Source organism: Macaca thibetana, chromosome 5 (assembly GCF_024542745.1).
Source record: "Macaca thibetana thibetana isolate TM-01 chromosome 5, ASM2454274v1, whole genome shotgun sequence".
NCBI classification, from domain to species: Eukaryota; Metazoa; Chordata; class Mammalia; order Primates; family Cercopithecidae; genus Macaca; species Macaca thibetana.
This window is the reverse complement of record NC_065582.1, coordinates 89287262-89308910: the sequence shown is the minus strand read 5'-3', so window position 1 is coordinate 89308910 and position 21649 is coordinate 89287262. Positions and strand designations below refer to the sequence as shown.

Here is a 21649-nt window from a genome sequence, read left to right as displayed (position 1 = left end):
TAGTATTTTATATACTGTTAATAATAGTGCTATTACTAAACTTATTTCACACAGATGATACTGATCTAAGAACTGACTTTAGAATTCCTTTTAAAAAAATAGCTGTTTAAAAACACCCCTTAATGAGTATGGTGCTTTTAAAACATGTCCCCCAGTTCTTCAGCACTCTACCCATTGAGAGGTAGAATTTATGTTCTTGTCCATTGAATCTGGGTTCTGTGATTTCTTGTCAAATAGATGATGAAAGTGCTGCTGTCAGTTTCTGAAATAGGTCTTAAGAAACTGGCACTGTCTGCCTCCTGTCTCTGGGGATACTTACTGTTGAAACCCAGTCACCACATTTTGAGGAAGCCCAAGCAGAAAGACGCCCAAATGAAGAGGAATCAAGACCCTTTTCTTTTGGGCCTAGCTAAGCTTCCAGCTGACAGCTAGCATCAACTTGCCAGTCATGTGAGTATGCCATCTTGGAAGTGGATTCTCCTATTCCTAGACTGATACTATGTGAATCACAGCCAAACCTGCCATGCTGAGCCCTGCCTGAATTGCAGATTCATGAGCTAAACGAAGAATTTTTGTTGTTTTTAGCCACTAAGTTTTGAGGTAGATTGTTTCTCAGCAATACATTACTAGAACAATGGGCATGCTTGTTTATGAAAGTAAGATCTTCTGGATATAGTGTAGTGGGTCTGCATCAGTAGGGATCATTAGATAGGTAAATTGCTTTATACAAGAAATTACAGAAACGTGGAGGATTGGAAGTCAGAAACCTAGGAAGCAGGGGAAGTGGAGGATGGAGGGAAGAGAGGGCTCTAGCAATTAGGAGAGTATCTGGAGCACAAATAAACTCAACGTCCAGTGAAAATGACATTTTGCCAGAGATGGCATGAGGCTATTTAAGAATAGGAATGCCAGTGGTTCAGGTTTAAGGTGTTTGCTAATGCAGCTGCCTGCCATATGATGAACTACCTGCTAATCTCCATCGAGTTACAGTAAACCTTCAGCCAAATCCTGGCACACATACAGTCCCTGTTTCTGAAATACTCAGGATTGGGTGAGCATGCTGCAATGAAGGCTGGCAGGGCAATGCAATGCAGAGAAAAATGGCGCATACTTGATGCAAAGTGGAGACTGTAGTTTGAGAATTCATTAGAAACAAGACCCGGAAGCCAGAGGTGACTCAGAAGTGACATATAAGATCTGAAACTGCCCTTAATTTCCTTTCTTGCTTTATATCCCCCAACCACTAGACAGATGTGAGGAATCCTGGATGTCTGTCTTTGTGGAATACGGGTTCAAGCGTTTTGGGGCCTTAATCTTAAGGTTTATAGTGATCTTACCTGACTAGTGGATTATTTAAGGGACATATTACAGCATTAATCTTCATTGTGCAGTAGATTTCCAAAATGTATGTCTCTGATATGTAGTTTCTGAGAGGGATGGTCACATTACTTTCTGGGGCCCCAGTGTGGACTCTCAGGCACACAGGTTGTCTGTGTTGCTCTTTGGTGTCAGTGGAGTGTCAGCACCTTGGTAGGTGTTCCTCACAATGCTACTTAATGAGCTGAGATCAGACTCCTTAGGTTGGCCAAAATACTCTGGGTACAGGAAGTAAAATACTCTGGGTACAGGCAAAAATCAGTACCAGACTTCTGACAGCCAGAGCTGTAAGATCATAAATTTATGTTGTCTTAAGCCACTAAATTTGTGGTCATTTGTTACCACAGCAATAGAAAATGAATAGTACCTGGATGTGAAATACTAATAGAGTATTTTAATTAAATGAAGGATTTAAAGTAGAAGAAAATAAAACTATCCAAAGCTTGTTTTTTGAGTTAAAATAAAGACAGACAATGCGTGTTTTCTTTGAAGTAATTTTTACTGGGAAAAAAAAAAAAAAACCAATAAAACTTTTTTTTTCCAAAACAGTCAAAATAAAAGACCATTACACAAGATTGCACAATCATTTACAAATGCTGGCAATTAAAGGTAAGTAGGCTAGTCTCACAGAATCCTTGTCTAAATAGTTTACTCCATATTCAATGCACTGAAAATGTGATTCTCAGAGCTGTTGAGATTCAAAGTCCCCTTGGCTGGATTCAAAGTTCCCTTGGCCAAGTTCATTGCATTCTACAATTGAATCATATCAGACCTCTGGTAGGAACCTTTTCCACCAAGATTCCTATGTTGAGAGCAGTTTAAAATTTCACATTCTTCCCATTTACCACCAGCTTTTTTCATAGTCCGGGGTATAACATTATCCAACATCCTTCCCCATTAATCACACAATTTACTCTCCTCTTTTCCAACATAACTTCTACAGTGTTCACATTCTTTTCAACCACTGCTGTCTTTACTATACAATAGTATAATTTATATGTAAATACAGAAACACATGTCTTCAAAGTGGGGATAAAAAGAAAGCATCACCTGCTGTGGATACAGGTATGGTAGGTTATTCAGGAAGCCCTGGGAAGGACTTCTTGCCATTAACACTAGCCATAAAAAGCAATTATGAAACTTAAAAAAAGAAAAAGAAATCAAATCAGATGTGTATGTGTGTTTTATTCTGCACCATGATGAATTAAACAAAAATAAATCTAATGTGTTCTAGTTGCAACATGAAATACTGAATGTTAACAGCTTACAAACGCTGCTCTGAACATTCAGTTCTCTTCTGAGACACAGGACATACAAAGGAGTTCAATTTTCAGACTCTTCCCCTGGGCCTAGTACTCACACATGCCACAGATGGACATGTTTTTTACCCCAGAGGACCAGAGTCTGCAATTCTGATTAGATTCAAGCTTAAGGCACCAATTAGCAAGTGCTACATGCTTTATTAATGATTTTATGCACCTGTGAGGTCTACTTAGGACCCAGAAGTTAGTTAAGAATATATAAGCAGTCTTTTGATAATATATATCTTATTTCTACATATATCTCCTTAGAAATTATGTGAAAGCCTAACAAATTTTGTGAATTTGATTTTTATAAGCAGTTTTCTCAAACAAACTTACACAAAAAATTTCCCCCTTAACAGTACTGATAAAATACAGGGCACCTTTTTCTTTCAAGTATTTGGGTGAAATAGCATACCCTGAGAATTTGGGGTGCAAACCTACACCTTGTAAACTGTAGAATGAAACTCCTCAAGCACCACATAAGTAAATGTATACCATGATAGTTTTTAAACACAAAGACTATTGTTGAATGTTGTTTTCCCATGCACATATACATACTTATCATGAGATTATAGTCAATCTACTTAGGAATCAATACTGTCCTGTCCTGCAGTCCAAAGTATTATTTCAGGTAATGTGAGCATTCAATTTGTAGCAAACACAGACTTTGATTTCTATGAAGTATGAAAACAATTAAGATGTATCTTTTTAAGAGGTAAAGATGATAATGTCAAATTTGAAAATAAGAAAAAGGAATTTATATCACCAGATATTTCCAGTGACATAAGGATGTATTAGAAATGCGTGTCAATAGTTGAGATTTGTTATAAAGATATAAAGTGTAATTTGCTTTAGCTTATTTACTCCATGATAAATGGACATATAGAGAGCCTATCTGCTATGTCATTACCTACATATCTGGGCCTTCACTTAATCCTGAGGGCAATTTCAGTGAGTACTTTTTAAAAAAATATATTCTGGTGAATTAAATTTTTATATGGTTACAAATGTGTTCAGTTTTCCAGAAACGATTGAAATGGAACAGATTTCAAATATGACCATTTTATCAAGAAGTAAAAAGTGGCCCTTCTGGAAAACTGAGCCACACATATAACCCTAAGAGGATATTATAAAAGCCAGACTCTGCAAATCTGATTAGATTCAAGTTCAAGGCACTATTTAGGAAATGTTTTACTAATGGTATTATAGTAATAAAAAATAAAGGGGAAGTTCAGTAGCTAAAGGGACATTATTAGAGTAACAGTTTTATAGGTCAGAAGGCTTCCTAGACTCTTGTTTGATTCCACCTGAGTTATAAAAGGAAGGGTATATTACTTCATTCAAATATTCATGCAACCTCAAGAAATGACAAAACAATAAAAATAAAGATTGAGATTTACCTCATGCCTGTGAAAATATTTTTTCCTATCACTGGAGGTAGTGAATGGCCTAGCAGCTTTGTATGATTTGGTGAAATAGAGAACCATAAAATTATCAATAGATGACGTAATATTAATAGAACATTATTTAAAAGTTGCGTTTTTAACCACTTGGACATCACTGTGTCCTTGGCAACTTCCTAAAAGGTGAAGTCTCTTGTATAGAACAAACAAATGAAAAGCTTTTTCTTTCTTTCCTTAGTTTGTGTCCTAATTTACCTCAATGTGAGAATTTAAAACTCAAATCTGCTGGCGAGAAACACTGATACATAGATTATGGGCCCCAAACTCTCAACTCTACCACATTTTCTAGGGAAGGAGTTGTTTCTCTTTTTGAAGAGTTGGCGAGTGAGCGGTCACTACTCAACATGGCCACTGGTTTTTCCTGAAAGTCACATTTGGCTTTAAACCAGTCTTACCAAGTTTGGTACTATCCACCCAAATCCTATATAGGTTTCACCAGGTGTATTCAAATACTGGAGGTTTCTTGGTGCTGCTTTCAGTAAAATAAGTGTAAAGATTTCTGAAAGGGATTCTACTTTCTTGGGTCAATATTAAGTTACCTTATACCCAGCCAATCTCTTCTGAAAACGAGGAAGCTCTGATGCTGTAAGATTTGTTCCCCAGTGGAGAAAACCTCGGTAAGTTCTGGGGGGAATTGATTGATATGCCTGGGTAAGAAGACCTCTAGGATAAAGAAATATCTTTTTCTTGAATTTGGCACAAGGGCGTCTTTTTTATGCATAGAGACTATGTTTCGTATTTCGTATCTCATAAAGTCTATAGCTTCATTTCATAGCTCATCAGCACAACAAGCAATTGAATCATGATCAGAGTTGACTATTCCTGCCTCAAACCTTTCCCTATACCCAAGAGAAGCTTTTTTCAGAGTAAGATCCCTTAAAGGAAGACCCTGAAAGTTAAATTAAGTTTTTTTTAAGAGTCCGAGATGGGAAGCATAACTACAAAGTAACAAGATTATATAAATCATACAAAACTCAGTCTCATAGTTTTTTACTCACACTTTTTGTCATGAGTAGCATAAAACTCTGTGGCTTATGAAGAAATTTTAAGCAGAAATAAAATATTGCTGATGATTAAAATAATAATAGGGCATTAAAAAAATTACCAGAATGCTTTATCTTTCAACAAATTGGTAAATAAAGGGAGATTCTCAAAAAAAAAAAAAAAAAAAAAAAAGCCTGAGAAAAACTTCAAATTATTCCTTTAAAAAGTAATTAAGTAATATTTCAACGTAACATTTGCCAAGTATCTATCGATACACTTATTATGGCAAGCTAAATATTTATCTGTTCAATCAAGTCTTCCAGTCTTCAAGACTCACTGCACTCACTCACTCAAATAGCCTTCAGAATTGGGTTACAACTGAGACAGTACTGAATGTCGATAAAAGATTCCATGATTTGGATTCTTGACATCTCTTCAAACCTGCCTCATAAGGAGCAAGTGTTGTAACTCTAGGTTACTGTTATTGGGATAGCAAGGCTAGGGCTGGAGTGAATCAGAGCCACTGAATTAGTGCCGTATTCTACTCTACTGCCCCAAAGGGTCACTCTTTAAACTCCAAACAATCCATGAGAGACATGAGTATGCAACTATGGAGGGAATTATTGAAGAAAAGAAAAATGCTATACACCCACAAAAATAGTTGGATTCTTAAAGGAAAATAGATATTTTATACCTTTCTGAGACTAAGTACTTAATTTTAGATGCAATCATTGGCTTTCCAGTATTTCAAGCTATTCTATTTTAAGACAACAAATAGTGTTGTGGCATTGCACAAATGGGAAAAATAAAATAAAGCACAAACATGAAAACCACCATTTTTCACAATCACATTTGAAATCATGCCAAACCTAATAAAATAACACATAGAGCATAACCAAGAGCATGGGTAGGTTTGGCTGATATATTATTCAAAGAGCAGACCACCATATTGCAAACTTAAATATGTACTACAACTCAGCCAGCTAGTCTTGATATATTCCAAGAACCTATAAGGAGATTCGTGATCCAAATTACTGATTTGCTAGCTTGGTTCACAACAGAATCAATCCCATTCTGTTGCATGTTTTGACTGAACAATGGGAACAAAGGAATTGTTTGTCTAGTCACAAGTACAGGGGGAAAGGAGGTGAATAGAAAGTTTATATCTTGTGTTGAAGTATAAAAAGAAATAGTCATAAAGGGAAAAAATGCAACCATTCAATCAACTTAATAAAATTAAAATAAAAACTGCCTTAAGAGGGTTGTTCAGAAAAATACAGAAACTTACACACTTGGCTTATAAGAAGCAAAAATTAAGAATAACACATGTGGAAGAAGTTTTCCAGATGAATCAATTCTTAGTGCTATTACAATGCAAATTCCAGATTAAAGAAGAATAGTCCATCTTTTTGTCTTGCTCCTATAAAATAAAAAAATTTCAAAAAAAAACATAGTCAAGGAAAACATTTTTAGTTCTAAAAGCAAATTTCACTTTTACGAAACAAGAAAAATATTAAAATCCATTTTATTTAACTGTTTGGCTAATTTCAATGTCAACAATGAAGTTAACATTTTAAAATGTGCTTGGCAAATGTGTTTATGAACTTACTGAACATTATGCCAACTTCGAGAAATTGCCCCAACTGGAACTTGAATCAAATCTAATCAACTCTTCAAAAATGACTTTGAAGTTAAATGCTCAGTTTCATTGAAATCATTCATAGCAAAGATAAAATAATAGATGTATTTCTAATATTAGCATGCAGAAATATTTAAGCTAAATGGAAATATTTGAAATTTAGTTATCAATCTTATTAAATGAGTAAACTCCATACTGAGAATTCTTGTAAAGCAAATGACCAGTACTTAAATTATGTCGAAATTCACATAGTACATTTTGTTTAAAATAAGATGTACTGATTAGAACCTAACTTAGTTAAATCAATTCTAGAATAGCATTGACATGTTTAAAAGCTTACTGAAGGTTAGCCTTTTCTCTCTATCTCCACATAAGTTCTAGCATATCTACCAGAACTTTGCCTAAGTAAGCTTTTTTCTTTTTTTAAAACATTTGGGAGTTGATATTTGAACACAATATTATGAAAACAGAAATAGAGTGGCCTACAGGTAATATTTGTTAGGGATTAAGAAGACTCATGTGAAAAATAACCTCCCAAAAGTATCAAATAACAGCTGTCTAGCCAATTATATGCACTCAGAGTAGCAAGGCAAGGGACATTTTAATTCTGTCATCTAGAAACAAACCTGTTTAAATATGTGTTTTAAAAAAGAAGTCCATAAGAATAATTTTTAAGCTCATATGTATATACTCCATGTTTATTTTATTGTGTTGTATTTTATATTGAGGAATGACCTGCAAGATGAAAGGGACCGTTGTGAATTTGGAGACCCCTCATTTGCTAAATGTAAGTTTTTCTACCTTAGGACATCAAAAGAAGCAATAGAAAAATAAAATTTGATTACAAGAGGGAGAAAAGAAAATATAGGACTCAGAAGAATAATTTCAATGTGGATCCAAGGATTTGACAACAACTCTGGCTGAGTCCTATCACAAGGCAAGGTTTGCAAAGACTCCTTGAGCAGTGAGAAGACATTGAAGGGAGACAGAGAGACAGAAAAGAAAGAAACAGTCAAGAGAGACATTGCACTATAGGACACTAATAGTCTGAGAAATGAAGGAGAAATCTGGTTATACAATCTACTAGGATCATATTTAGGGATTGATAGTATAGATACTGCCTTTTTGGATATTCACAGAATATCGCTTCTGCTTACACTAATTTCAGAGGAATTTGATTTGAAATTGAGAATTAGTAAAGTTGCTCCCAATTCCTATTAAAGACAAAGTAATAAAAATCGCCAATATAGCTAACCTGTCAGAGGCCTCACAAACATTTGCTGCAGTAGAATGGATCATGAAGAAGTCAGTAAAGATGAAGGATGACTACACTGTGTCACCAGGGAGTTTAACTGGATGACTTCCCACGGTTTTAGGACCAGAACACATGACAGAGTTCAACAGGGATCCTGGGTCAGATTTTCCCTTTCTCCACGCTGGCCTGTGCCCAGACAGAGGGGAAAATCACCACACACAGCTGGCAAGCTATGCTCAGAGTTGTATAACATTCTGGAAGGCCATGGGGGATACTAGAGTACCCTGACACACAGCCAATTGGCCTGCCCTGAGCCAGCTAGCTCAAAGAGGACTGCAGAGCTGTGGGCACTGCCTCCGGTTTGGGGAAATACAGAGCAATCCTGGGCACAGGTCCATGATGCTTACCCTGGGAGTCTGCATTGATAAGAGCTGATTTTCTGCTCTGCTGAAGGGCCCTGAGAAGATAAGGGGATTCTGAGGCATTTATGAGGGAACTTGAACACTTACTACATGCCATGTATATGTGCTGTCTTCTGTCATGGTTCTGTAATTCAGTCTTCACTACTCTCCTGAAATGTACCCCATTTTACAGATGAGGAAAATGAGGCTCAGTGACAGCAAGTCACTTGCCTGGACTACACTGTGACTAGTAAGTAAGATTAGTTACTTAGACTAGTAAGTAACAGTATTAGAATCTGAGTTGGGGTTGCCTGACTTCAAGGCACACGTACTTGTGCTTTAGTAAAAGCCACACAGCTCCCCTTCAACTAAAATGCTTTAATTCACTGGCATCCAAGAAGATTTCACCCTTACCTTTATAGCCCACATTCTTCTGCTTTACATAAACAAAAATTCTCCCACTGCTGGAAGCCACAGCTCCTAGGAGTCCTTAAGCTGGCTCAGGTTTCTTTTTGGGGCATACAGTGTTCTAAGGACAGCTAGTTTTTTAATAAATGAAAAGCACACACAGAGTTTTAGTATATGCTGAACACTGACAGATTCAGGGTCAGTTTCTTACCTTATTCCCTTTCCCTGCCCTTTGCCCCAAACCACAACATACACACACACACACACACACACACACACACACTCCACGGCAGTAAAATGGCCAGAAGATTCTATTTCCTCTGAATGAAACAGAAGTTTGGAAAATTAGCAGCAGGGCAGCCAGTCAAATGCCAACTGTGTTCTCTTCTCCCATCCACAAGGACTTTAATGTTTCATATAATTAACCCTTTAGCGGACTGATGTGGCTGAGAGGAAAAATGCAAGGGCTGAAAAATTTTGGAGAAGTTAGGCAGTGGGAGAGTCCTGACACAAAGAACAGGTAAGGGAAGAGGTACAATTTACAACAAAGAACTGAGACCAGAAAGCAGAGAATAAGACAAATAATGAACAAGGGGGTGATCTATAAAAGAACGGGCATGGAGCTCCAAGTGCCTGGATTTCAATACCTGTTGATGTGGGACAAGTTAATGTTTAATTTGTCAAACAGAGATTAAAAATAGTACCTACCTGTGTTAGAAATTCAATGATGTTAAGTCTTGGTATATACTAAATGATTCATACACACTAGCTATTACTTTTCATTTTTTATTAATTTTAGGTAAGTTAAAAAAGAAAATATAAAGGCAGTGGAATTGTGAAGAAAGGTATGAAATAGTAGCTAGAGGAAAGCCACAATGCAATTAAAGGGAAAGGGAGAAAAGAAAAGGCAAAAACAAAAAAATACATTAAGAAGATAAAAGAAAACGGCAGCTATATACAATAATTGGGAGAGGAAGTCACTACCAAGTTAGTGGGGAAAATAGAAATAAACTAATCAATTCATGAAGGTAATTATGGAACGAAGTGAAAATAAAATGTCTAGGTTATAGCCTGCGGATTAGCTACCTGGCCTGCATGCGCTGAGTCACCAAAGTCCCTGTCCCTCAGATGACTTGCCTGGGCTGCAAGTACAATGCTTTAAGAACATTCAGGTGAGGGAGCTGGAGAACCCACCCGGTCCTACCCTTTAAGCGGTCTAATCTGTGATAAAAACAAACTACAAAAAAAGTGAGGAAAAGGGAAGAAGTAAGGTGGCGGCACATTGAACTAAATCAAGTTGCAGTGAATGGAAAATGAGAAACCACAGTAAGGAACAAGTTGCAAAAAAAAAAAAAAAAAGCAAAGGACAGAAAATAAATTCTCAAGTAAATGGCAATGGGAAAAAGACAGACTAGTGGGACAGACACCAGGAAGTAACTCCAAAGAAAAGTGGCCTTAGGGAGAAAAGGAAAAGGAGAAATGGACAGCAAGAAGAAAACGCCTGTGCACCACTGCACTCCAGCCTGGGCAATGTAGTGACTCCACCTCTAAAAAAGGAAAAGACTTTGGCATGGAATATTTAGGTTTTGAGTCCCAGTTCTGTGACTAAGGAAGGGTCACTTAATCTCTCTATGTGCCAATTTCCTCTTGGAATTTTAGTACAAAGAGACTGGGTTTGATAATCTAAGGACCAGTCTAGGGACCCCTTAGAATAATAAAACAGCTCTCCCTGAATCCAGCCCTTGCTCTTCCTACTTCTGTTGCTGATGCATGGGGCCCTATACAGGGGGTAGAAATAACTCTGAGGAAGTAAATAGAAAAGAAAGACCAACAATGCAGGAGCAACATGAAACACAGGGAGAAATGAAGAAACAAAGGCTTACGGTAAAAAGAGAAAAAGGACATAAAAATGAAACAAAACAATTGCAGTTCCCTTAGGCTGATATCCACTATTTGTGCCAATGAAAGTTTTCTTTTATTAATATTACATATTTATTTTATCTTTATGCCCTTGTAAATTGTATTTAGTATCAAGTCTCAATTAAAATCTTAAAACAAAAATATAGCATCTAAGTGGATGGGCAGGAAAGTATGTCAGGAAGAGAAAAATATAGCCATGTGCCTCAAATAACAGAAATCTTAAAAAAAAAAAACTCATTAAAAAGTTTTCAAAGATCATGTGAAGAAGGAACATTAAAAACCAAAATAGACAGACAAAAAGGCCTAACAACAATGAAAAAGAAAGTGGTGAAGTTTTGCAGCTGGTGTGCCTAGTGCACTGGTGTGTTGCAATTGGGTTACTGCTGTAGCCACCTGAGCAGTTGGGTCCCAGGTGGTACACAGCCTTGTCCATTAATCACAGTGTGAGATGGGAGTCCTAAATAATAATAAAATGAACAATATTATTACTTTTTAGATGTGGTGTGGCATGGCAAAATCTGAGAAATACTGGAATATTGACCACAGGATGAAGAGAAGTGAGAAAAACTCACCTATAAAAATTTTTTTAATAAGGGAACATTTATAAGAGAATAATCAGAAAAAGATAACAGCAGCTGTTTATGTCCAAATATATAAGGGAAGGAAAAAAAGTGAAGCTCCCTGTTGCAATGTGGTGCTAAAAATAGATGATGAAATACTTATTATTTGAACTGGAAGGAATCTTAAAGGTTATGACAGTTCTTGAACACTTGTTTTGTAGTTTTGTGTGTACAAGTTTGTCTCCTGCTGGAGTGTAAGCCCCTAATTTGTGTTATCTGTATGTGGGTTTATGGCCCCAACAGGGAGTACACAGTGGCTGGTGGAATGTAGGCATGTAATTCATGCTTGTTGAATTAGCGCATTTTGTTGAAACATTCATTTTACAAATGTCCAGAGAGGCAAATGGAAACACAGATGGTTAATGGCCAAATGCCACCACAGAGCAGATCCCAGGTGTCCTTGCTGCCAGTTCAGAGCTTATTACACCTTCTTTACTGTTCCTTTTTTGCTCCATGCATCACACCAAGGAACACAGAGTGGTCTGCAGGGAGCATGGTGTCGCCCAGGAGTTAAGAGCTGGTTCTAAACATCCTGGTTGTCTCATTCTCTGAGGACCTCAGCAAACCATTTCTTTCTAAGTCCCAGTTTTCTTCTCTGTGAAATATTGTGGTCAGATAAAAATAATTTACATAAATTCTCATTTGAAAAGAGCACATAAATCTACCCTACCTCAAAACAAATATCTGCAATAAGTCTGGTTTTTAAAGGAAATTTTGACCTGAAATCACCTTTCAAGATTTCTCACACTGACCATCTATATGAGCATCTTGAAATATCTGAACAGTACTTACAATTTTTTACACAAGGAGAAGAATTACACACTTAAAAAAAAATCCATCTGGCTTTTCTTTGGAGGGTGGTATTGAATGTTCAAAAACGTGAATTTTGAAAAATTTTTAATTCATTATTTCAATTTGGCTAAGTCAACTTTTGCCTACATACAAAAAGCTAATCTTTAGTTGCCAACCAGATTTGGCCTTTCTGTCTATCTTTAGGGCTTTATTTACTAAAATAAAGGTCGTGCTTTCAAAAAGGGAAAAATTTTCAAATATCACCATTCAAGTCCCAAATGCTAAAAACTCTAATGCATATCTGTGTCTATTGGAAACAACCCCAAGTCTAATCTCTCTAGACTCAACAGACAGGAGAAAGGCCAAAGGCAGCTGCTTAAGAGGATACTGTGCAAGTGTGTGCCCGATCCTCCCTCCTCTCTTCCTTGTCCTCCCTTCCCCTTGCTTCTGTACCTTCACAGCTTGCACAAAGGTCTCATAGCATTAGCTGGTCCCAAACGGCCCTAGGTAAACACACCACCTGTCTAAGCGATTAAAATACTTTTGCCTATAGGCTACTCTTTTCCTTCTGCGAAACTAATTCTCTAATTCTGAGTTTCCTACCCATGCATATTGAATATTTTTTTAATTTTCTACACTAAACAAAATATGACTTATTTGGCTTTAATTTTCTCCCTCCCCTCTTTATATGTTATCATCACACAGTGCCTGTTGCAGACTCTCCCAGAAGAATAATTAAAATAATGTATTTCTAGATTGCAGCTAAAATGAGGCTTGTGCTTTCAACTGAATTCTTAGAGAAAGGTTTAAGGGTTTTTTAAACAATGCCTAATGTTGTCTTACAGTCCAATAAGTGTAATAATATTCAGTAACAATCCCTTAATTTGAACAAAATTTTTAGCTTGCAATACACTGTTATATCATCTGATATTTAGATACATGTTTAGGGTTAGATATTATTGTCCCCACTAGAGATGACACATGAATGCTAAAAAGCTTGTAATGCCCAACATCACACAGCTGGTGAGAAGCTGTGTGACTCCAAAATCCAATGATCCTAACTCCAGAATGAAGGCTCTTTCATTGCACAAAGCAACAATATTCCCGTTCCTTTTCAATTATAACAGAGAAGAGAGAAATAACTTATTTTTTATTATAGAAGCATAAATAGGATTTCTCTTCTTCTTCTTTTTTTTTTTTTTTGGTTCAGAATATGATCTTACCAAAGACTGAAAGTCCTAGAAGCATTTATAATATCACCCTTTCCCCATCTGAAGAGAACAGGAGTGTAAGGGGCAAGTTTGTCCCCACACAGTTCTGACACGTTTACGCTCATATCTGAAGGTGTCTTTGCCCTGTCATGTGTTTGACCTGAAGTGTCCCGGTTTGAACAAGTAAAGCTCCCTCTTCCTATCAAGTTCCATGTACTGTATTTCCAGGGATTCCTGTTTGGACATTTGGATTAACTTAGGTGTCAGGAATCTATTTACTCTGATTTCCTTTACCTGGGCGTAGGTGTAGAAGTTGATTCTTTTCTGAAGAAAGAATGCAGACATGAAAATAACAGTCTTGTGGGGATTAGCAGCAAAGCATAATGTGTTCAGTCTGAACAGGACTGGATTAAACACAGCAACTCCATTCAAGCAAGGAGTAACTGCAGCTCCAGAATCCTCCATAGAAATCAAAGTGTGTGTGTGTGTGTGTGTGTGTGTGTGTGTGTGTAAGACACATTAAAGACCTTGAACTCATCCTAAGAATGTGTTCTGATTATCTGAAAACTGAAAAACAAGAGCTTAAAAAATACAGCCGCTTTTATAAGCAATTTCAAAAGGAAGATACAAGAGGAGAAAGAAGCTTTTCTGCAGATTTTAGAAAATGTTTCTACAAGAAACATCTGTCTTTGCTTCTCCATACTTCTGGGGAGCAAACAGATTGAAGGGTTTTGCAATGACCTCCTAGGATGTTCAGTGCCTCCTGTCCCTGGGGCTGTCACAAGCAGAGTGAGGCTCACTCCACAAAATCCAAGCTGGATTTTCATTTCTTTGCCCTGACAACGTTTACAACAGACTGAAAGGACAGACCCAAGGTTCACTCCCCTTCTACTCTCAGGTGGGAAAAAACACTCAGGCAATCTGAAAAGGTCAAAGGGCAAAGGCTGACCTTGGGGACTGAAGCCTGGAGAGAGGGGGGAATCCTGGCAAAATTATCCCCTTTGTAAATTGGATGTGGTTTTGTTCTATTCTCTCAAAACATCCATTTTTAGAGACAGCCTCCTTTGTTGTAAATCTCTTACTTCAAACACAAACAAAAACATTATTGTTCTTACTCTCTTAAACCTGATTATCAAAGTGAAATTCACTTACCAGGAGTGTTTCATTCCACTTCCTGGTGGCTGCCCATCATCTGTGTTCTACCACAAAGCTCATGGTGGTGCCATCAAAGGAAGGGGGAGCAATGATCCGTGGCCCCAGGGGCTGTGAAGTAATGCTGATGACAGGCTTGCCATGCAGCTGGGCAAAGCCCTTGGCCCCTACAAGTTGAGATGTGGCTGCTGGGGCTGAGGAGGATGAGGCGGCTGGAGACTGACCAGAAGCTATGAAGTATGGGGCCTCCGTGAAGGCTGCAGCTGCCTCTTTGCTGGAAGGCTCAGCCGCCATTGGGGAGAGCTCACTGCCTCCTGGAGTACGAGCAATTGGTGTGGGCTGCAGGGCATTTGTGGGCAGCACAGTGGGCAGAAACCCAGGGTAAATCATGTAGGTAGGTCCATAAGCCCCAGGACTCAGGGCCAAGGGAGGCACAGGGATGGACATGGGAGCCACAGCCTGCTGCTGGGAGGTCATGGGCACATCCACATACTGCCCTGTCTCAGGGTCAAACAGTCTCCGGGTCATGGGCTGTACCGGTGTGTCCACCAGATAGTACTGGCCAGTTGTCACATCCAGGAGCATCTTACGCTGGGTCTGTTGAGGCTGTGGCTGCTGGAAGGGGTCTGTGGGAACTGGAGCTGAGCCTGCAGGTGCAGGAGCAGGCATGCTGGGTGGGGAGAAGCAGAGGACCTGGGGCTGGGCCCCCTGTAGAGTGAAGGGCAGCGAAGGCTGGTGGTAGATGGTGGTGGGGGGATGCTCAGGGCTCTGGGGCCCTTGGGGGGCAGCTACTGTCTCCCGGGGGTTTTCAGGTTTGGTACGCCAAGCTGGTCGGCTGGTTCCACTAACCTGAGAGCCTTTGGAGCTACTGGGGACCTGACTGCGGGCACTCAGTGGGGGTAAACTACAGAGAGTGGCAGCTGAGGAGTTGGGGGGCCCCTCCCTGGAAACCCCAGGCCTGCTAAGAAATTCCCCTGCAGCAGAGCTTCCTTTAAGAGGGATGGTCAGGTAATTCTCACAGTCACTGTTGCTCTTCTCCAAATTGCTGCCACTTTTCCTGTTGGTCACCTCATCAGGAGGTGTCCGGGTGGCTGGAGGGATCTTGAGGGACCGGAGTCCCTGCGATTTGATGCCCTTAGCCGCTGAAGGACTCTCTGGAGAAGGCCCTTGTGGGAACTTGCCAGCGACACCCCCAGTTTTCTGGATGCTGCTGGCACTTACAGTGAACACGTTCCGGTTGCTGGGGAGTGGTGGGAGGGGCTGCAGGGGTTGTGTTCTCTCCACATCCTTGTGGACTTGGGGAATATAGAGAGATCGGGGTCTTTCTCTGGCCAGGTTCTCAAAGGCCGCTGCCCTGGCAGACACACTCTCAGCGCTGGGGTTGGAGTTTCTCCGCTGCAGACGTTCTATGGGGGCCCCTCGCAGGACCACACCAGCTTTGTTTCCTGTGCCCCGTTCTTCCACCTCACCAAGCCGTTTGGACAGCTTGTCGTGGTCTCCCTCAGCACCCACCACCCCTTCCCTCTCCTCACTGGCAATGAGCGACAGCACGTGGCTGTCCATCATCATAGGCAAGGGGTCGCTTTTGCGCTTCCACTCATTCCTGTTGAAGCTGTACAGCTCTTCCATGGACCTCACGGCTGCAGTCAGCTTCTCCAGGGCATTCCGGGCTGGCTTTGTGGCTTTCCCTTCCTCCTTGACCTCCTCCTCCTTGAGCTTCTCTGGGGTCTTCTGGGTGGAAGCCTTGGAGACAATCTTGAGCACAGGCAGGTATGAGCCCTGCTCGGGCTTATTGGGGGCAATGGTAGCCACAGGCAGCCTGCCAGATGCCCTGTGAACCAAGACTGTCCCTTCTGGGGAGGAGGAATTCAAGACTCTGCTGCCGCCCCGTTTGCCCATGCTCTCCCTGGGCTCTCGGTCCATGCTATCTTCCCTCTGGTTCACTACAGCCTGGCATGTAATCACCATGGGAGACAGGGATCCAGATCCGCCAGCTGCTGCAGACAGCTGCCTGGATTTGGGTCCAGTCAGCCCCTGCTCTGGGGTAACACTGCCCTTGTCACTGCTATCCCCTGACCCTTTAATTAGTTTCCTGACATCTCTCACCTGGTGGAGGGGGCCTGGAGCCTTGGACTTGTCTCTGATGTCTCTCACCTGGAAATGAGGCACTTTTTCTAGGTTGTCCCCGCGGAAGTGTTTCTGCTGTGCCCTGCTATTGTCCTCGATGGTCTTGAACAGGTTAGACGCGCTGCCACCAGCCAGCTTGGGTGTGAGCAACTTGGCAATGTTGAAGTCTGAGCTCGGCTGCTGCACACTCCCCAGCCGGATCTTGATTTCGGGAGCCTTGGGTCTGATCACCGCTGTGGAAGTGGCCTGAGCAGCAGGATACTTGGTGGCCTGCTTCCCCGGCTGCTTGTCCTTGGGTGTCTGCTGGATGTTGGGGACAAAGAGGCGTGACATGATGGTGTTCTTGCTGGCAGAAATCTCCCCGAGATCAGCCCGCCAGTCGCCTCCTTTGGGCAGCTTCAGCTTCCCGATAGGGGCTTGCTCCTCTCGCTTCTCGGCCTCTTTCTCCTTCCATGACCGGAACGCACTGTTCTGACTACGGAGGAAGATGCCCTTGACGGTCTCTGAGGCACTCTTTTTAATTTCACACACTTCTGTGTGTCCATCGGTGAAATTCCGGCCAGGGCCTGCGCTGCGCTCGCGAGGAGTACTGGCTTTGAAGACGGGGGATTTGGAGCCCGCCACGGACCCCTCCCCGCCCGCGTCGGACACGCTGACCACGGTGAACTCGGAGCCGGCCTCGGAGTGACGAGAGCTCTGCCTCTGCAGGCCCCTCTCTCGCTGCCTCTCGCTCCCGGGGGCGCCCTCCGTCTCCTTGGAGGTGCCTGTGAGGTGGTGGGATGTATCCGTGACTTCTCCCCTCTCCATTTTGAATTCGTGTTCCCGCTGCATCTTCTTGGAAATGACATTTTTTAGCAGACTAGAGGCGAACTTGGACTTCTGGGGGCCATCAGCGCGGGAGGCGGGCTTGCTGCCCTCGGAGGTCTCGGAGCCGTCGTCCGTGTATGCCGACCCGGGACCCTTGCCGGGGCCTTTGGTGGTCCTGCCAGGCCCAGGGGCTGAGCTGGCTTTGCTCTCACTGCGTACATTCAGGGGCTCCAAAAGGGTGACGACGCGCGAGCCCGTCTGGACCTGCTTCTGGAAACACAGGGGCGTCTCCACATGTTTGATTTCCCCCTCGACTTTGCTAACCACGAACTCCAAGGCCTTGGTCTGAGACTTCTTGGACTGGATGTAGAGCTGGTCGGCAGTGGCCCGGGCCCCACTGCCCTTCCTCAGACCTGCAGCCACAGAGGCCGCGCTGCTCCTGAGGAGGCTCTGCTCCACCCTGGCCCCAACACCCCCACATTTTAAGTCCAGGAAAGTGGACCAGCGCCCAAAGCCCACTTCGGAGAGCGTGGCGGAGGACTCCCGGGAGCTGATGTTCAGAGCCTCAAAGTAGGGGTAAGCCAGGCTCCGGAAGGCCCGGGAGGTCAGGTTACGCACCTCTTTGTCGGCATCGTCCAGTTCGCTCACGGCACTGGAGGCTCCGCTGGAGTAGTCCACCAGCTCCTTTGCCCGGATGGCCCCGCACCTGGTTTGCAGGCGAGCAGGGACAGCAATGAATTTCTTTGCATGGTCCTGAGCCACTGCTGCAGCCGGGTTTTGCTTCAGAGAACTTGAATTGTGTTCAGCAGCTGTAGAGACGCGGAGGCTCATGTCGCCTTCATGCTTGGCAGCATAAATAATGTTTTGCTTTGCACGCACGTTGCTAGGCTCATTTATAGCCCGGGAAGCCGGTTTGATTGATAGGAGGATCTGGCTTGCTGCACTCCCACAGCTGCTTGCGGCGGCGGCGGCTGCCCCTGAAGCTGCCTCCGGGGTCTCGGGCAAGGCCTCAGTCAGGGGGGCAGTGCCAGGCCCAGTGGGTGGGGGAGTGGGGCCACTGTCAGAGGGGCCGCTGCCCACTTCCGTGCTGCTGGTGTCGCGGCCACTGTGGCCTGCATTGGGGTGGGCCAGGTCGCTGCTGGTAGGGCTGGGCGTCCGGGTGGTGTTGGTGCTGGGAGTGGTGCTGAGGTAGCAGCTGTTGTCGTCGTCCTCTTCGGTCAGACTGGTGGTGTCCCCTGGGGTCTCGTCGCTGCCACCAAAGGAAGCATAATCCACGAATGAGTAGATCACGTTGTTGTCCTCGAAATCCCAGCGGGAGGCCAGTCCCACGTCGAAATCCATGTCCTGTTCCACCTCACTCAGCTGGATCTCATGGGTGGTGATGTAGTGAGCCTCTTCGACTTTGGGGGGGTCCCTGCTGCCCTGGGACTTGGCAATAATGTCCCTGCACTCTGTTCCATCTCCTGCCCCTCCTCCCCCTCCTCCTTTTCCTCCTCCTCCCCCTCCTCTTGATATTTTCTCTCCTTCTCCTCCCATGGGCTGGCAACCTTCACTTTCACCACTCTCACTCTCAAAGCCTAAGGATGAAGAAGAGGTGACCAGAGCCCCTGTGGATGTGGTGGAGTCCTCCATTTTGGAAAGGCCATCCTCTTCTACTTTGTTCATCGAGGAGGAGGATGAGGAAGATGAGAAGTTGCCACCCTCTTCAGAGGCAGAATGCTGGGATCTAGAGAGTTCGGAGGAGGCAGGATTGTTCTGGGGGCTTGGAGTCTTGCACTTTTGACTGCTGGGTTCATCTTGGGCTTTCTCCTTTGGGCTCCTAGAGGCCCTCTGATCCCCAGGGCAGTGCCCCAGGGTAAGTTTCATGGTCCGGGGACTCTCCCTCTGGACTTCAGCTGAAGCGCACATCTCCACGTATTTCGCTTCTCGCTGGGAGGAGGCTGAAGGCTTGGGAAGTGGCCACAGCTGCTGCTTGAGCTCCTGGCTGTCTTGAGCACTGCTCACCCCGTCCCCTACCTCCGCCTGTCTTGCTTTCGAATTCAGCTCAGGAGGGGCAGCTTCCATTATGAGCCCTTTCCCAGGTTTCAGCGACAGGAAAAGACAATGGTGAGCACTGGGGAAGCCTTGGGTCCGTCTCCCGCCCCGGAGGGGCTGCAGAGTTGCCCGAAGCAGGGTCCCACGTGTCTGGACTGGCCCCAAGGCTGTAGGCACCGCTGCCACTGCTGCCACCACCTCCCAGTTCTTCAGCCCCTGTGGCGGGGCGGCAGCAAGCCTGAGGGAGGTGGGAAGGCTCCTGGATGGGGCGGTGGAGGTGGTCTGTGGCTGGGGGGCTGCTGCTCTGGCCGAGACTGTGGCCAGTGTTCTGTAGCTGAGCTGTCCTGTCCAGTTGTTTGCCTGGCCCCGTCGGCAGCAGCGAGGAGTCTGAATGCCATCGGCCACGGAAGAAGCAGCATCTGTAGGTTGACCCCGGGACTCCCAGAAATGAAAGGAAAGCATGTGCTGTTTCTTGTGAAGCCTTGTCCCTTTCCTGGATGGGGCGAGAGAGGGTCACGTCATTCCAGAAATATTTTTAGTGTCCATTCCCTAGTCATATCGAAACCACACTTGAGGGTAAAAAGAAGAGGCTCTAATGAGATGAAAAGAGAAGGTTGGGGGTGGAGGAGGCATGTGGGTTCTAATTCAAATCAGCCAAATGTTCTATGTAATCTATTATAGCGATGTCTAGCAAGTATGAAATTATTCTTTCCTCACAGCCATCTTTCACTCTCATGTTTTTGATTAAATGGTTCCCCCCACTTGTTCTTAAATAAAATTCAAAATTTTCACGCATTTCAAATGAATTAAGGACACTCTGGAAATATTTCAAAGTCTCCCTGGTACATATGGTAGCTTTATATTCGCCTCAAAATCTATGCATTTCTTTTTCTTTGGAGAGCCAAATCAGATGAGTTTTGGTAGTAAAACTTTTCATAGGAATAGAATATTCCATTCCTTTTCCCCCAAAGTTACACTCTATGAAACATGACCTGTTTGGTTCAAAAGGATCTCTCCTGGAATCCTTACTGTGGTGACTCAAATTATAAAAGGGCAATTTTCAAAGAACTAAACTTAACACTTTAAGTAAACTTTTCATTATAGTCACTAAAAAGGACATGTGGAGCCAAAATTGACACTACTTCAAATCCCTACAGTGCCTTAATCAATCTGAAAAAAGATCCCTAAACTTGTAGAACCATGGCAAGACAATAAACCTCCAATTAAATATAGCCTGAGCTGCAGCCTCATGATTCAGTTACACTGGCTGAATTCCAGGCCTGCAGGGCACTGAGTCAAAAAGCAAAATAATAACCAATACACTTACCCTTCAAGAGTACAGTGCAGCTTGGAGGGAGATTCAGAGAGGAAATGTGACCCACTGGCATGACCCATGGAAATGAAGCCAAAATCCCGGTTCACTGACTCTGAGGTACCTCCATTTCAGACAATTCGGTAGTTGTGCAAACAAATTTGCCAGTCCACTTAAGATGGGGGTCTGTGCTGGCCATCCTCAGAGCTGATTCCTTGGGTACTATCGGTGGAGAACCATGATGCTTGATTTTGGTGAGATCTGACCCTTGTCACCTGCCAGGCCCAGTTCCACCACTATACATAGTCTATGTGTCACTTAAGCCGATTGAATAAAGCACTATTTTAAACATCCACATTTGTGGGGAACAAAAATAACACCATCAACCATCCCCTTTCAACATGAATGCCACCTCCACACAGAAAAATGTTCTTTCCTCCGAATAGGCATGTGGGTAGGTATGGAGTGGGAGCCCCTAACAACTGAAGCATCTACCTTCTCATACTTGGGCTGTGGACAGCTCAGGCCTGCCATTATCCTCCCAACTCCTTTCTGCCCACACCACTGCCATTAAAAGTATGACTTAAGGCAAGACTAAAAATACCAAGAATCAGAATGCAGACATAAAGCCAGAGATCTAGGTGAAGAGAGTAAAAGAGGAAAGGAAAAGGAAAGAAACAAAGGAAGAAAATGAAAGAATAAAGAGAGAGAACTTGCTAAATGTGCAATCAACTTTTTGATTATAGAGAACCATGTTTAATACCACAAAATCTTAGGGTTTTTTTTTTCTTTTGAGAGGGAGCCTTGCTCTGTTGCCTAGGCTGGTGTTCAGTGGCACCATCT

The 21649-nt window shown here is 42.9% G+C and overlaps 1 protein-coding gene across 1 annotated transcript; it reads right to left on the bottom strand.

Moving 5' to 3' along the window:
- Window positions 1-1857: 1857 nt before the first annotated feature.
- C5H4orf54 (chromosome 5 C4orf54 homolog) lies at window positions 1858-20282 on the bottom strand. Its single transcript, XM_050791541.1, has 2 exons — window positions 14527-20282; window positions 1858-6548 (listed from the first exon to the last, which is right to left on the bottom strand). The coding sequence occupies exon 1, from the start codon at window positions 19954-19956 to the stop codon at window positions 14563-14565; it is 5394 nt and encodes a 1797-aa protein (XP_050647498.1). The 5' UTR covers window positions 19957-20282; the 3' UTR covers window positions 1858-6548; window positions 14527-14562.
- Window positions 20283-21649: the final 1367 nt, after the last annotated feature.